Raw genomic sequence first — 16,945 nt, forward strand, 5'->3', positions numbered from 1 at the left:
GTGCTTCCGTCAGGCGATGTGTCCTGAGGTGGGGATGTGAAAATGTGGTCCTTCCACGCAATGCCCAGAGTGCCCTTCCTTGCACGGCGTCTGTGTCAGCAGCCCCTGGAACCCTCACTGTAGGTGAAGCCTGGAACGTGCCTGTTTGCCCGAGAAGCGTGGGGATGCCCCCATCTGACACCCCTGTCCTTCCACACCCAGTCGCAGGGAGTGGGAGAAGCGTTGGGTCAAGTCTCAGCCTGGCACCCGGTGCCATCCATGGAGCAAAGGCAAAGTCCAGAGACAGCCTTCCACCCAATGGCCAGGGCAGGCATGTGAGCGATAAGGGTCACACTTTGGACTCAGCCAGAGAACTCGTGTGAGGGCCCCAGAGTCCTGTGGCCCCTGTACCCCTTCTGCTGGCAGTCCCACTCACCTAAGCAGGGGGAGGAGGGGAGAGCCGGCCACTCACTGCCCCTGAAGGCAAAGTGGGCACCAGAGATCACCGGATCATTACCCTCGCCGCCTCCTCCCGCGACGCCCAGCCTCGCATTTGTGGCTCATTACTCTGGTGCCTGGAAAGGGTCTGGCCGGGACCGGAGGGCGCCAGGGCGGCGCGCGGTGCCCGGCCTTCCGCACAGGCCAGGTGACTGGTGAGTTCAGGTGCGAAGGAGGGAGGGGAAGGGGAGCCCTGCGCAGTGAGCTCTCCTTGCCCGGGGAGGGTGGCGGCTGCGTCCCGGGCACCGGACCCTCCGTTCCCAGGGCCCCACCGGCGCCCGCACAGCGCGGCCGGGTCCGGTGCCCGCGGCGAGAGGGCGGCGCCGGCCCGCGTCCCCGCCCCTCTTCCTCCACCTTCCCTCTCGGCCCGGCCCTGCGCTGCCCGGGTCCCGCGGGCCGCTTGGTCCCAGACCCAGGCCGGGCAGCGGGGCCGGCATTGCCGAGGGGGAGCCGTCGGCGACCAGGAGCCCCGCGGGCGGGGGTCGGCAGCGCGGACTGCGGACGCGGGACACCTGCGGACACAGGTGAGCGGCTGCGGGGCCGGGCGGACGAGGGCGGGGTGGGCAGGGGGCTGGGGCCGCGGCGGCGCGGGGGCGAGAGGGGAAGGCAAGCCGGCGTCAGAGCTCGAAAAGGACCGGGGGAGGGAGAGGGAGAAGGAGATGGAGGCAGCCCTCGAAGGGAGGATTATTGGGAGGGGGCCGGGGAGACAATGAACTTTTTCCTCTTTCGCTCATAAATCAGAGAAAAGTAAGGGGACGGGGAGCAGGAGCCCCAGGCCCATCTGAAGGGGGACAAGCACCTGCTTAGAAGGCCTCTGCTCTCCAGGTCCTGCCCACTCAAAGGGTGGGTCCTCGATCCAGGTTTAAGGGGAAGGGATGGAGCCCCCACCTGGCTGCCAGCTCCGTGGAGGTGTTCCCAGAGACTGGGGAAGACCAAACATAGCCTGCTGTCTCTAAGCCCAGCGGCCTGAGAGCTGTCCTCCCTCACCTCCCTGTGTGTGGCCAGGAGGGTCCAGGTAAGGGGTGGGCAAACTTTCAGTAAAGGGCCAGATAGTAAATATTTTAGACTTGAAGGTTATAGGGACAGTATCTGTCACAACTCACAAGAAAGCAGCGGTAGACAATTGGAAAGGTGTAAATGTGGCTGTGTTCCATGAGTATTTATGGACCCTGAGGTTTGAATTTTATATACTTTCCATGTGCTATGGAGTGCTGTTCTTTTTTTTCCAACTGTTTAAACATGTAAAAAGCATTCTTAGCTTCTGGGCTATACAAAAATAATGGGCAGGTGGTGCAGTCTCCATCATCCGCCTACCCCATGGCCTCCCAGCAGCTTTTCCCGAGGCTACGGGGAGGGTGTGGCTCGGTTCATGGGAAGGAGGGACATCCAGGAAGCCTGGGGACCTGCCTGTGACCCTTGCTCCCAGCTACTCCGAGAACTAGAGCATCCTTTGAGGCCGGTGAGGGAGCTTGTATGCCAAATGTGCATACATGTAAGGGAGGAGGCATAGCTCCAAGGGGCTTTCTCCCCAGCACGCGGGGTCATAACCTACCCCCACCAAGTCACAGATAGGCAGCTGTGCTCCTGCAGTAAGTGACAAGCCCTTGGCCCTTCCTCCCCCACTCCATCACCTTCCCCTCTCCCCACCCCCTCTTGGTCCCCAACCTGGTGCCACCCACTGATCAAACTGGCCCTTCCATTCCTTTATTTTTTCTTTCCAGCCTTGGGGGACCCTTTTCTCCTGGAAATTGAAGTTATGACCCTTCAGAGGTGACCCAGGAAAGAAGAGATGCAGACATTTGCTCCTCCAGATAAGGGTCCCTTCCAAGGACTTGTGGCGTCCCGCATTGAGACTTACGGGGGCAGGCATCAGGCCTCCAACCAGGGTTCTGCGGGCAATCTCCATTCCCGAAGAGGCCCTGAGCTGGTGAGTCCAGGCTGCCCCAAAAGTGACCTGGGTGGGGCAGGAGGGAGGATAGCGAGGCTTTCAGGTCTCTCTTACAGCTTAATGGGGTGCTCTATTCCTTTGCCTCACCCCTGCCTTCTGTCCTGGGTTGTGAGGGAGAGCAGGGCAGTGTTGGGCCAGGCTCCCAGGACTCCATACTCATCCCAGGCAGATAGGTGAAGCCAGACCCCCAGAGGAGGTGCTGTTAGACAGGTCTGAGGCCTGGACCTGGGGCGGGCAGGAGGGAGGGGAGCGAGAGTGTACCACCTGCTGGGGTGGGCACCTCCCAGACTCCCGCCTCTACTTGGGAGGAGCCTGGGCTCCCTGAGACCTGCTCCCTCTGAGTCAGCACTGAAGGAAGAGCAAAGGTTCAGGGTGTCCCTACTCTGCAAGTGGGGAGGGCTGTGGGGGCCTGCCTTGGCTTCCCCGCAGCTCCACCCTCCTGGCCTGCCTCAAATGCCGACCAAGGAAAGGGGTGTGGAGGCCACGCAGCCTTTCCCTCAGCCTCCAAGCTTCCCCTTCACCTTGAGGACAGTTCTGCTTCGCACCGGGGGTATCCCCTGCCTTCCTGGAAGAGGATTTGGCCCTGGGAGACAGGGAGGACAGCTGGGGACTCTCCCAGGCTGAAGGCAGGAAGGGAGACTAGGAAGTATGTGGTGTTAGTCAGGCCACAGGCAGATCAAGGAATGTGACCAGGCCTGCCCAGGAGGAGACTTGTGGCCGTGGTCTCAATCTCTCATGAGGAAGCACAGCCACTCCCAACTGGAAGGGACACGGGCTGCACGCCCCTGGGGAGGAGGCCGCACACGTGTGTGCCCTCATCCCCACATGCGAGGGAAGCTGTTCCCACGCAGGGGAAGCTGGGAGGGGCCCAGAATGCCGCGCACACTGTGCCGTGTGCATGGCAGCCCGCGGGACAGAGAGTGACACGTGAGTGGGCAGACCCTGGGGGACACCCACATCAGAGCCCAGGCCTGTAGGTGCCTGTGCTCCTGCTCTCGAGGAGGCCTCCACTTCTGCCCCTGGGCCCACTAGGGGAGCCAAGGTGGCATGCCCCTGCCCAGCCCAGCTTGGCCTCTCTGGCAGCAGCTGCTGTGACTCACAGCACAAGTGACTCACCCCAAACTGGTTTGAGGGGAGAGGTGAGCCAGCCCCACTTACAGGGGTAGGGGACACCATCTGAAGTCAAGCCTGGCCCTCACGACCTCTCTGGGACCTCTGGGAGAAGGGAGGCCCCCTAAGAACTTACCCTGCTCTTCCTCCTCCTCCAGGATCCCGGTCGCCAACGCCTCCAAGGCCACGTCCCCTTTGTCAAGGGTTCTGGCCAGGTCCGAGGCGTGTCTCCCCTGAAGTTTCGAGAACTAGAGCCCGAGAAGAGACATGGAGGCCATTTTGGGCCTGGCCCACCACACTCCCCCAAACTCAAGGTAAGGGGTCCCTCTTCCCATCCCCATGCTCACAGCCTGAGCTGTAGTGTCCCCCACAGACAATCAGAGCGGAGAGCGTGGCCAGCCCCTCCAAGAAGCTGGATTTGGTTCTGTGGAGAGACCCTCTCAGGGATGCATCCACAAGCCACGCTGCCTCATAAAAGCGTCCGCTTTATAGGCAAATGTCAAAATGTTGCCTGACACCGCTGGTTCCCTGGTCTCCACGTGCAGGTCCCTCTGAAGGGACCTCAGAGGTTTCAGAAGAGCCCTGGAAAGTATCTTTCTGGTCAGGGAGCCTAGGTCAGACTCCTCCGTCAGGCACCTTTCTGCAGACCAAGGTACCTCTGTACCCTTGTCCCAGCAACGCCCTTTCCCCTATCCCCCCAGGCTTCCACGTCCCCACTCACAGACAGTGCTACTTGCCACCTCCCATTCCCAGGCACACGCACGCATACACGCGCAAGTGCACACACATACATACGCACACAGGTGCGTGCTGCAGCCATCCCCAGGCCAGGGGTCTGCGTGCCCAGGACAAGGCCAGGACTGATCCCCTTTTCGGCTCCCCCAGGAAGTCACCAAGACCCGTGAGCTGGAGGTGAGGCTGCATACATTCAGCATGTTTGGGATGCCCCGCCTGCCCCCTGAGGACCGGCGGCACTGGGAGATAGGAGAGGGCAGCGACAGTGGCCTGGTCATTGAGAAGTCCTGGAAGGAGCTGGTGCCTGGGCACAAGGTGGGCCTGGAACACAGCGTCTGTCCCTGCGGTGTCACAGACACACATACACACTTCACCTGTGCCCTGGAAGAGGGAAAGCCCTTGGGAAGTGGGGTCACATGGGGAACGTGTTTGGAGACATCTTGCTCTAGGTTCACCTCCTGGTGCTGCCACTTACTAGTGACACCCTGATGGAGACAGGAAACCTCGCTGGGCCTCAGGCGCTTCACCTGTAAAATGGGGATAACACTACCTACACGTTTGAGGATTAAAAGCTCATCGTCTACAAAGTAAATCTAGTAGCATTTAACAGGGGCAGCTGCCGTTCTTGCCATCATCCCCCAACTGAACCAGCACTGTCCCCTCCCCAGGAGATGAGCCGAGAGCTTTGCCACCAACAGGAAGCGCTTTGGGAGCTGCTGACCACAGAGCTGACCTACGTGCGGAAGCTCAAGATCATGACCAACGTGAGCTTCCTCCCGCTCCGGCCCGGCCCCCGCTGCAGCCATCCACCCAGCTCCCTTGCATGGCCCCCGACTTCCCGGGGCCAGGAAGGGAGAGCCATGGGGGGTGGGGGGAAGGGAGGACAGGTAACCAAGAGATCCCCCCGTTGGAGACCTGCCAGGGATCTTGGGAAGCAGGTTAGCAGTGGTGAAGCTGGGGTGGGGATACGTTGAAGGGCTAGGTTGGGGTCCCCAGAGGAGGTCAGGCGCTAACCCCCTTGGCCTTCCCTGCCTCCAGCTCTTGGCCGCCGGCCTGCTGAACTTGCAGCGAGTGGGACTGCTGACCGAGGTGAGTGGGCACTCAGGAGGACCCAGCATATCCCAAGCTCTGAAGCCACAGAGTGGGGGTGGCCTCCCAGAGAGCCCCCCAGGCTACTCTGTCCGAATTCCCATGGCCCCGTTTTCCAGGACGCCCCCTGCCTTCCGACTCCCCTTCCTGCTCTAGACCCCAACCAAGCTGGCCTCTGCTCTTTTCCAGGACTCAGCAGAGCTCAGCCCAAGCGCCAGAGGAGTAGAAGGGAAAGCCCCAGCCCCTTAGATCTCTCAGCTCCCCTGCAAGTTTCATCCTGGCCCCACCCTCCGCCAGCCAAGCTTATGGGTCCTTGCCTGTCCACAGCCAGGCTTGTGACCTGCCAAGGCCAGTGGCTGAATTCTGCTCCCCCCTCCAGGTATCAGCTGAGACCCTGTTTGGAAATGTCCCCAGCCTGATTCGAGCCCACAAGAGCTTTTGGGAGGAGGTGCTGGGGCCCACTCTGGTGGAGACTCGAACCTCAGGCCAGCCTCTGGACCCTGTCAGCCTGCAAAATGGCTTCTTGACGGTGAGCCATGGCAAAGGGCCACATCTGGCTGGGGTGGGCCTGAGAGGGCCCAGAGAGGTCCTGTCTGCAGGGTATGCCTCTGGCATTTGAACTCTTCTATGACTTGAGGGGGTCTGAGGGCACAGCCTCCACCCCAGAATATCACCTCACCTCCTGCCCTTCATTCCACAGGTATGACCTCTGTCCCAAAGGTTCTTTGGTCTTCTGGTGACTCTTTTGAAATGAAATGCAGCTATCTCAGGGAAGGGTTATACCTAATTTCTTAACTACAAAATCTTACTTCTTAGCCAGAGATTCATTGCCAAACAGCTGGGAGGAGAATGGGGCCTAAGCAAGGCATCCCCTAGGTGACTGGGGGAGGGGGCGTACAAGGCTCCAGGATACCCAGAGCATGAAGATATGTGAGAAAAGAAAGCAAGAGGCCTGGGGTCAGACTTTCTTCCACAATTTTACCCGACCAGGAAGGGCCTTGCAGAGCTGGAATGGGGTACAGTGGTAGGGGGCTTGTCTCCTGGGAGCCATAGGCAGTCCCCATACCCAGGAGCAGGGCTTCTGGGCAAGCCTCGGGTCACTAGCCACCACTTGTGTGAAACAGGACCTGCAGGGTCCTGAAAACATTCCAACTGAATTATTGATGATGGGAGAGTACGTTGCGAGAGGCAGGGTACAAAACGGGCTGGGAATGGGGGCTCAGAGAGTGGCAGTGGGTCTGCCCCCTGGGACCTCAGTTTCTCCCTGCAATCCAGAGAGAGGGACTGGCAGTCACGGGTGGGGGAGAGCATCGTGGGGGCTAGGGATTGGCAGGAGCTAGACTAAGGGTCAGTGAGAGGCTCTCTCTCCCCTGCTCCCCGTGCTGTGCAGCTGGAGGGCGGATTTCGTGACCTTCTTCCCCCACCTGCCCATATCTGTCCCTCAGCTCAGCCAGCGGTTCCGGCCCTATGTCCAATACTGCCTACAGGTGAAGCGGATCATGGCTTACGCCCGGGAGCAGCAGGACAATAATCCTCTCTTCCACGCCTTTGTGCAGGTGGGAGAGGGGGTGCCGGGAAGGGGGCTGGGGCGGACCCTAGACAGCCAGGTCACCCTGATCTCCAGCTGGGTCCGGGGCTGAGGCCGTCACCAGAATGGGGCAGCAGGGGGCTTGCAGACTCCTGACACCCCGCCCTCCTCTGCTGGCAGTGGTGTGAGAAGCACAAGCTCGCGGGGAGGCAGACGCTGGGTGACCTGCTCATCAAGCCCCACCAGCGCATCACCAAGTACCCACTGCTGCTCCAGGCTGTGCTCAAGAGGAGTCCTGAGGCGCACGCCCGAGACGCCCTGAACGCCATGGTAGGGGGGCCTGGCAGGGCCATGCCTTTGGGAGCTGGGGACTGGCGTGTGGGAACTGATTTCCAGGAACTCTTAAGGTTCTCTTTTCTCATATGTATGTGGCAGTGTGGCACTGGCTGGCTGCCCGCATTGTCATTAATTGGGGGAGACATACAGGGTAAGGAGCTGAGCTGTTCTTCCTTCCACACCCCGCCCATCACCTAGATTGCCGCTGTGGAGTCATTCCTGCGACACATCAATCAACAGGTCCGCCAGGGCGAAGAGCGGGAGAGCCTGGTGGCCGCAGCCCAACGCATCGGGCCCTACGAAGTGCTGGAGCCATCCAGTGAGGAGGTGGAGAAGGTGAGGGAGGGCAGAGGGAAGGACGCTCAGAACAAGCAAGGTCCCCAGGGAAACAATGAAGCAGAGGCCTGGAGGGTAAGGGACAGAGGGGCCACAGAGGAGCCGTGCCCATCACTCCTTCCCCATGAGGAGGGCCTAAGGGGTGGAGTTCCAAAGAGTGAGAAGGAATTACTGGATGCCTCCTCTCCCTCCAAGAGGGCAAGGATGAGAAGGGAAGGTGCCTGTGACAGAACAAAGACCTACCGTGGCTGGGACGGGAGGCAGCCCTGCCCAGCCCCGTGATCCTCCCCACCCCGTGTCCCTCAGAACCTGCGTCCGTTCTGCACCCTGGACCTGACATCCCCCGTGCTGGGGGTTGCTTCTGAGCACACCAGGCAGCTGCTGCTGGAGGGACCCGTGCGAGTGAAGGAGGGGCGAGAAGGGAAGGTGAGGGGCTATGGGGAAGCTTGGAGAAGATGGGAGGTAGATTGAAGAGAAGGCAGGGATGCCGGGAGACAGAATTAGAGTCAGAAAAGCTGGAAATGGGCAAAGAGGTGTGTTTGTGTGTGTGTCTGTCTGTGTTTGTGTGTGTTGGGAGGAGGACATGGCGTGACTAAGCTCTCGTTGTTTGTATGCCCCTGAGTCAGCCACGTTCCCTGCTTATAAAGGAGAGACGGGAACAGTGACACCCCTTCCAGCTCTAGCACTCCACAGTTGTGCACTTGTGCCCTGTGTACATGTGTATCCATGCACACACACCACGCAGGAACCTGATCCATGTCCCGCCCTTCGCCTGCTCCAGCTGACCCTTGTCTCTTTCTCCTGCACGTGCCTCCCAGCTGGACGTGTACCTCTTCCTCTTCTCTGACGTGCTCCTGGTGACCAAGCGCCAACGCAAGGCAGACAAAGCCAAGGTCATCCGCCCCCCACTCATGCTGGAGAAGCTTGTGTGCCGACCACTACGAGACCCTAGTATGTCTCTCCTGCGGGGCCCTTTTCCTTCTCCTTTTCTCTTGGCAAGGGGAAGGAGCAGTCAGGATGGGCGTCAAATAAGGTCTAGCCCCTGAGCAGACCTTCTCCTCCACCCAGATAGCTTCCTGGTGATCCATCTCACTGAATTCCAGTGTGTCTCCAGTGCCCTCATCGTGCACTGTCCCACTGCTACAGACCGTGCCCAGTGGCTAGAGAAGACCCAGCAGGCCCAGGTATGTGAAAGCCAGAAGTGGGGAGGGATGGAGGGGTCCTCAGAGGTCAGAGATGGGAGCACAAGAGGGAAGGAGGAAGAGAAAGAGGCTGGGATGGATGCAGGTTGAGTCTGGTTCAGCCCTCCGGAGGGAGACACAGCCTTGACCATCCACAAGAGCAGGAAAGAAAGCCTTTGGCGAGCGACTGTGCCAGTCACCGGGAAAGCCCAAGAGAGCATCCACTAAAGGTTTTTACACTCTGAAACAATGATCTTCTGAACTTCGTCTTCCATTCAACATTAGCAGAGCACTTGCTGGGTGCAGGCACCGGCTGGGTGCTAGGGTCTCAGAAAAGAATGAAGCAGGGAACATGCTCTGCAGCCTAGCTAGACATGTTAGTATACAAGTAATGGAAACATGTACACAAAATGGAACTATGACCGAGAAGGGAGTAATTCATTCTGTCTGGTGGGTTGGTTGGGAAAGGGACAGTGCAGACGGAAGGACGCTGAGACACCTTCACAGGTGGCTATTGTCTGAGCACCATTTGTGGGGATATCTAGGAGTTCATTAGGGGAACAGGGATGGGAAAGAAGGGTATTCCAAATGAAGAAGCAGAATGTGCAAATGTGGGAAACATGAAACATCATGTGTGTTGAGAGAACCACTGGCCTAGTGGTTCATATTACCAGGATACAAAGTCCAAGGGCAGATATAGTAGCAGAGAGGCTGGGAGGTAGATACTAGCAGATCGTGCCTACTGGTGGATGCTATGCTAAGGAACTTGAACTTCATCCTATAGATGACAAGGAGCAAGTGACAGTATGTAACAGGGCAGATTTATGCAATAACAGCTAGAGGAATTCCAAAGATCCAAATGGAGCTGTACTAGTTACCACAAACTTAATGGCTTAAAGCAACAGAAACTTATTCCCTCACAGTTCTGGAAGCAAGAAGTTGGAAATCAAAGTGTTAGTAAGCCCACATTTCCTCTCCAAGACTCTAGGGGAGAATCCTTCCTTGCCTCTTCCGGCTTCTGGTGGCTTCATGTGTTCCTTAGCTTGTGACCATCTCACTCCAATCTCTGCCTCTGTCTTCATGTGGCCTTCCTCTCTGTATGTCTCTGTGTCCAAATCCCCCACTCCTGTCTCTTATGCAGACGCCAGTCATTAGATTCAGAGCCCACCCTAAAGCCAGGATGATCTCATCTTGAGATCCTTAACTGAAGATCTTTGCACATCAGCAAAGACCCGTTTTCCAAATAAGGTCACATTCACATGTTCTGGGGGTGAGGACCTAGACATATCTTTCTGGGACCACTATTCAACCCACCATTGGAGCAGAATGGCCAAAGGGTAAAAGATTTAAATTGGCCTTTTAAGGCTAGGGAAGACCATGAGCAGAAAAATCAAGGGAGCAGTTGGGTTGGATTATTTTGGGGACAATGACCATGTCTGTCTAAGTCTGCCGCAAAGGGTTTGTGTGAGCAAATGGTGAGAGGCCAGGTTCTACAGGACCCACAAGAGCTAGAGAAGAGCATGGACAGGACCAGGTTGAATGGAATGGGTTGACAAGAGAGAACCACCATAGATTCTTGAGCAAGGGAATGCCATAGTGAAATCAGTGTGTTTGTCTTGAATGGACAGCTGGCAGGGTGATAGGTGGGCTGCAGGAGGGAGACATTGGTGGCAGGAGATTTACTGTACTGGTTTGGGTGTGAAATACAGTTGTTTAGTGCCATATTCTTAGGGACATGTTGCAAAAAAGGGGAAAAAATTGTGTGCGGGGTGGAGGTAGAGAAAGGAACTAAAGAAGAAAAAAGAGACAGGTGAGCCTTTGGGAGACTGTGGTTAAAAGCCCATACTGAGGGGCGCCTGGGTGGCACAGCGGTTGGGGCGTCTGCCTTCGGCTCAGGGCGTGATCCCGGCGTTGTGGGATCGAGCCCCACATCAGGCTCCTCCACTACGAGCCTGCTTCTTTCTCTCCCACGCCCCCTGCTTGTGTTCCCTCTCTCGCTGGCTGTCTCTATCTCTGTCGAATAAATAAATAAAATCTTTAAAAAAAAAAAAAGCCCATACTGAATGCAAGAACTGGTTCAGACACCAGCTCTACCTCTTCCTAGCTGGGTGACCTTGGGTGAGTTATGTGGCCCCCCCAAGCTGCCATTTCTTCACCTGCAGTGGACATAAATAATAACAGTCCTTGCCTCTTGGGGAAGAGTCAAAGAAGTCATTCTGATTAAGCAGGCAGCACACTGCCAGCTCTAGGTAAACGCTCCCGATGCCGGTCACAGGTTAGGAAGGACAAAGCATGATTTCCTTCCCAAAGTTCCCATTTGAAAGATCGCTTTGGCAATGGAACCCCTGAATGAAATGAAATCTTACAAGGAGAGAAACCTGTTGGATTAGTTGTTGTTTCATGGGAGGGGTGGGTCTAGGGTACTTTAGTTTTAAGCAGAAGCACTTTGAAAATGATGTAGTGGGTGATAGCCAAGTGGAGATATCTTAGGGGCTTTGGGAAGGATAGAAACACACCCCTGGGGTTCAGGTGAAGACAAAGGATGAACTATGAAAGTTGCTAAGAGAATAGATCTTAAAAGTTCTTACCACAAGAGAAAAACAAAAAACAAAACAGATTTTCGAAAAGTGTATGGTGACAGATGTTAACTAGACTTACTGAGGTGATTATTTTGTAATATATACAAATATTGGATCATTACTCTGTACACCTGAAACTAATATAATGTTATATGTCAATTATACCTCAATTACCACCAAAAAAAAAAGGCATTTTGAGCAAGGAAAGACTATTTCTAAAGAATGCAACTTCATTATTTTTACAGCTTAGATCAAATTAGTGGTTCTCGTAGGCCTTGCTTTATGAATAGATAATAATGATTTGTCATCAACACATTAGGTCATTAGGGCTTCTGGAACTTATGAAAATAGTCTTGTTCTTTAAACAATTTTAAGCATTCTTCCTGTAAGCTTATCTATAATACAGTATCATAATGTGGAGAGCTTATTTAAGAAAAGGAAATTCAGAGCTTTAGTCTCTGTTTAAATAGTGTGTTGAAAACTATGTTAGGAGAGTAAAAAACAAATATGAGGATTTTGCCATTAAAAAAAAAGAGAGAAGAATGAAAGACAAAACCTCAAGATCTTGTGTCTTTCAGCCCTGCAGGACTGCCACTTCCTTGAACACCTAAACAAGCCACAGGGCTCCCCAGGCAGGGCAGCAGGTGGGGGGCCCTTATTGGAGCTCCTTTCCTTCACCACCCCACTGTCAGAACTTTTTCTTCTTCCTTTGGTTCGCAGTCCCAAGATGACACCCCCCTACCTCCCTTTAGAACCACCAGGGACCACTACAAACTGTTAGGATTTCATTCCAACTAGTTTACCTTCAGAAGTCTCACTCCTGGCTAACAGGGGAAAGGAGGTCACTTCTGATACATAACCAAGCAGTGCACAAGCTCCTGGCCTCACTTAGCAAAACAAAGATCAAAGAAACTGAAATTTGTTTGTCCTGCTATTGTCTTACACCAAATTCTTAAAGAAAACTGCTCTCTATTGCCACCAGTCTTTGTAAACTGATGAGGACAGTAGAATATCTGTTGCTCCCCTTGGTAGAGCAACCGCTGGGGATGGGACTACTGCTTTCTCCCCTTCACAGAAGTGTAGGTGTAGATTTATTCCCCGCAGGTCTAGCCTGGGCAGCTTAGACTTTTAGAAAAAAATGAGCTTCTCCAGGGAAGACAGACTAAATCCTGGGAAATGTCCATCCTTAGGGACTGGGAAGAGGAAAAGGGAACCAGTGATGGGAACAAAACAAGCTGTCAGAGACAAAGGTCAAAAAATGACCAGAGGGGAGACTGAAGCAGAGCTGAGCGAATAGCCGGAGCCCAGCTCTCACCTGTTCTCTGTGTTCTTACAGGAGTTATGTCACCTTTGCAACCCCAGTCCCCATCTGTGATAGTGATAGTGGGCACTACCATGCAGGAGAGGTGAGACAATTATTGTTGCTCCTTGGCATGAGGCCCAGCACTTAATGGGCACTCCATAAATGTTTGTTATTGTCATCATTAGAAGACAGTGGTGGTCAGTGGCGCCTGGGCAGGGCTATGTGCTGACTGGGGAAAGGACTCACAGCTGCTGTTCAGAGTCCGTGGGCACCTTGAGAGATCCGTGTTAGTCCATTTGGGGAACTTTGGGAGGAACAAATGAATCTAGGAGCAAACCCAGAGGCAGCAGCGAGAAGAAGAGGAGTTTCCTGTCAAGGCTGTGTTCTCCACCAGAGCAAAGGAAGAAGAATCCTGCTGGGGGAGCCCTCCCTTCCTCTTCTTGGCTTTGTGGAGGGGTCACATTTTGGCTCAGGCATCAATTTCCTCTTCCCTTCCCAACTTGTCTCTCCTCTTACCCAAGCTGAGAAGATCCTCCCAGGGTTGCTAGAGAGGCTTTGGGGTGTCTGGGAGGACCTCAAACAGCCCCATTCCCTGGTGCCTTAGGTCCCCTCCCTCCCTGCTTTCTCCTATAGTTGGGCCAGGGGCACGTTTAGTGCAAATACTTGTATTACCCCACCCCCTCCTTCCCGTTCTTTCCTTCCACACACCATCCCCATCCTGGGCTTCCCAAACACTCAATTGAACTTGGGTCATATGGGGCCAAGGGCATGGCATCTCAGCTGGACAAGCAGGCTGCTCCAGCTCCACCCTGGCCCCAAGAACGACTCCACCCACTGTCCTTATTTCTTCTTCCATCCCACATTGGAGAGGAGGGAGGAGGTCATAAGACCTGGCCCTGGTTTGCGGGTTTCCTACCCCTAGGCACCATCATCCTTTGCTCTGGCCGACTGACTAGTCTTTTGAGACTGCTAAGAATCTTTGCACTGCTTTGTCACCCATGAGACTGAGGGACTAGAGACCCAGAGAAAGGAAACTTGCAATATAAACCTGATGCCATTTTCCTGTCCCTGTCCATCCGTTTCTCCAACATGTCTCTTGTCCTGACCCAGCTACCCGCTGTGCTTTGGGAAAGGCTTGGGAAAGTCCAAGGTCCAGGAGTTGCTGGTTCACATACCTCAAGCTGGGGAGATTAGCAAAATATTTAACAATCAGTACAGCACGGTCCTTATCCAAACAGAGTGGAGCATCTTGGGGGTGTGGGAGGTGTCCTAGAGGTCCCCTGCTGTGCCATGTTATCCCTCTAGCCACTGGATCTTGAGGGATGGGGTAGTCCTAGGGAAGGGAAGCAGGAGGCTCAGTAGCAGCCCTTTGCTTACCAGTTATGGAAGGACTCCAATATTTTAACTATGATATGGCCATACCAGTGACCACTGCTATCAGAGCTGCCCACAGCTGCCACCAGCACCTCCCTTTTGCCCAGCCTCTGCCTTCAACCTCTCTGCAGGTTCTGCTGCCTTGCCTCCTCCTCCCCAAGTAAATGTTGTCCTTTAGCAACTCTTTACCCTTTAAGGCTGCCCTTCAAAACAGTGCAGTTGCTGAACGAGAACTCAAAGAGAAGGCCCGGTCCCGTGGGACCTTGAGCGAAAGCCTTTGTCTCTCTAGGTCTTGTTTCCTCATCTGTAAAATGGGCTAATATCCATGCTGTCCACCCTGCAGGGTGCTGGTGTGTATCAAATGACCACATGCATGTGGAGGTGCCCTGTAAGCCACTTCCCAGATGCCACTACTTGATTCTGAGGGCACCTGTGTGAAAATGTTGAGAGAAGAAGACAGAAAATATAGTGTATCCTCTCTCCATTCCTCTTGCAATGGTCTTGCTTTCATCTCTGAAGGACAACAGAGCAGAAAGCCTGACTCTGTCCACCCTGGTGGCAGGACTAACTTGAGGCCCAGCACCATTCAGAACACTTGCATCGCCATCATCTATCAGGGAGGGCTTCCTAAAGGAGGGGACAGACTGGATAGAGGGCTTGCAAAGGGGGCATGAGAAGCAGGAAGAACTGTGCAAGCAAAAAAAGGGGCCCTCTGTGCACCCCACCCACCCCCAGGGCCAGCTCGAGAGTTCAAATTCTGGCTCCATCCCACTGTCTTTTGCTTCATGACCTTGGCAGTTACTTATCCTGAGTTTTTCCATAGTAAAGTGGGAGTAACAAATGATACCTGCCTCATAGGCTTCATAATATATTCATCATCTGTGAAGATTAAATGAATTAATGTCTACAGAGCACTTAGCCCAAGTCTGGCACACAGCAAGTCACAGTAACGGAGAGCTCTTAATGAAAGTGTGCCCATCCCAGGTCACCCTGCAAAAGCTGAAGGCAGAGGAATACGTCCAACAGAAGAGGGAGCTCCTGGCTCTCTATCGGGACCAGGACCAGGAGTCCCCAGGCACCCGGCCCTCCACGCCTTCGCCAGAGGGCTCTCAGAGCAGTGCAGAAGGGAGGTAAGACCCACGGGGCCAACAAGTCTCTCAGTGTAGGGGGGTGCAGGCAGGGAGAGAGCAGAGAGGAACCCACAAGACAGAGAAATGTCAACATAGCTTTTGGGAGCATTGGGAATAGATTGAGGAACCCAGGCTCTGAGTTGGAGTAGAACAGGGTTGGCACCAGCCATGCAAAGGGCCACATGGGCAAGCCTAGGGGGTTAGTCAGTCTACGCTTGCCAGGGTGAAGGAAACAGACACAAGCGACATGAGCTCCCGAGAGGAGCGGGCTCCCCAGGCCAGGGATGGAGAGGGAGAGCCAATATGGATTTGCAGAATGTTCTAGCTGCAGGGATCCGGTGAGTCCAAATCCCCAGAGAGGGCGAGAGGTTCATTCACAGCAACACAGCTGTTCAGCAGAATGGTTAAGGAAAAAGAGATCCAGCCCTGGGGGATAACCTTAGGGGGGCTCAGGAATCCTTCAGCAAATATCTGAGCACCTGCTTGATACAAAGTCCTGGCTCAAGTGCTGTGGCTAAAATGCCTTAGAGGAGCTTTCAGTCTAGCCAGCAGGATGAGAAAATAATCATAGGGTGTAAAGTTGATACCAAAGTACGTTTGGAGGAGGGGCCATTTTTGGATGGGATGAGACTTCCTGGACTTGAACTTGACCCCTCAGCACTGGACTCTGACCATTTACTATTACTATGACTTGTAGGACGCCTGAGTTCTCAACCATCATCCCCCACCTGGTGGTGACAGAAGACACAGATGAAGACTCTCCCTTGGTACCAGATGATACCTCAGACTCGGGCTACAGCACCCTGATCCCAGGCTCCCCCAAGGGGCCCCACTGTGTGAGCCGTCTACGCCCACAGGCCCTTCGGCGTGACCCTCGCCTCACCTTCTCCACCCTGGACCTCCGAGATGTTCCACTGCGCCCTCAGCCTCCTAACCCCCAAGCTCCCCAACGCCGAAGCGCCCCTGAACTGCCAAGGGAAGTTATCCGAAGAGGAAGCAGCCTTCCCAGGGGATATCCACCAACCTGGTCTGAGGAAGAAGATGGGACCTCAGTGGGAGGGAATGTGGTAGTGGAAACCTTGCATCGGGCCCGACTTCGGGGACAGCTCCCCCCATCCCCGACCCACACAGACTCTGCTGGAGAAAGCCCCTGGGAGTCCTCAGGGGATGAGGAAGAGGGAGGACCTGGCTGCACCCCCTCCTCCCGCCCCCTCCAGGCTGAGGATATGCTCAGAGAGATCCGGGAAGAACTGGCCAGCCAAAGGATCGAGGGCATCCCCGAGCCTGGGAACAGCAGGCCTCGGAAGCTGACCCGGGGCCAACTGCAGAGGATGCGAGGGCCCTACACTATCCAGCTGGACACCCCCCTGTCCACATCGTAAGAGCTGAAGGGAAGGTGGCCTGGGAGGGGGCAAAGAAGGCGGTATGGAGTGGGAGGGGGTGCCAGAGTAGGATGTGGGTGGGGCGGAGTCAGTATAGAAGGTGGGCAATACCAGAGCGGAGGCCAAGGCAAGGAAGGGCACTTAGCCTCACTCTTCATCCCACATCTGACTTGACCTAACACCCATCTCCTTTCTTTTCAGAGACGTGTGAGGAACACTCAGGACCTTTGGCATTTCTCCCAGAGGAAATCTCTCCCCAAGAGTGCTGGTCACCACCCCACCCCTGGACTCTACCTCAAGGACCACACTTCCCACTAAGAAGCCTGGCTCAGGCACTCCACCTCTCCTGCTCTGAGGGCTTTGGGATCAAGTGCTGTACATTTTTGTACCGTAGACATGCCAGAGCCCCATATAAAGTCATGCATAAAAAGGACTGC

At 55.1% G+C, this 16,945-nt stretch overlaps 1 protein-coding gene across 1 annotated transcript; it reads left to right on the forward strand.

Annotated features, from left to right (window-relative positions):
• Positions 1-346: 346 nt before the first annotated feature.
• PLEKHG6 (pleckstrin homology and RhoGEF domain containing G6) lies at positions 347-16,941 on the forward strand. Its single transcript, XM_026502622.4, has 17 exons — positions 347-1,001; positions 1,303-1,492; positions 2,199-2,404; positions 3,694-3,849; positions 4,421-4,585; positions 4,939-5,034; positions 5,309-5,359; positions 5,739-5,888; positions 6,805-6,915; positions 7,068-7,217; positions 7,422-7,559; positions 7,866-7,985; positions 8,378-8,510; positions 8,628-8,743; positions 14,981-15,126; positions 15,824-16,504; positions 16,710-16,941. The coding sequence occupies exons 3-17, from the start codon at positions 2,267-2,269 to the stop codon at positions 16,717-16,719; spliced, it is 2,361 nt and encodes a 786-aa protein (XP_026358407.2). The 5' UTR covers positions 347-1,001; positions 1,303-1,492; positions 2,199-2,266; the 3' UTR covers positions 16,720-16,941.
• Positions 16,942-16,945: the final 4 nt, after the last annotated feature.

Source organism: Ursus arctos, unplaced genomic scaffold (assembly GCF_023065955.2).
Source record: "Ursus arctos isolate Adak ecotype North America unplaced genomic scaffold, UrsArc2.0 scaffold_26, whole genome shotgun sequence".
NCBI classification, from domain to species: Eukaryota; Metazoa; Chordata; class Mammalia; order Carnivora; family Ursidae; genus Ursus; species Ursus arctos.

Bases quoted from the DNA above. Each gene is read 5' to 3' on its own strand.
- PLEKHG6 (XM_026502622.4), top strand. From the start codon at position 2,267: ATGCAGACATTTGCTCCTCCAGATAAGGGTCCCTTCCAAGGACTTGTG. The intron at 3,850-4,420 runs GTAAGGGGTCCC...CGGCTCCCCCAG, and splicing joins CACACTCCCCCAAACTCAAG to GAAGTCACCAAGACCCGTGA. The intron at 5,889-6,804 runs GTGAGCCATGGC...TCTGTCCCTCAG, and splicing joins TGCAAAATGGCTTCTTGACG to CTCAGCCAGCGGTTCCGGCC.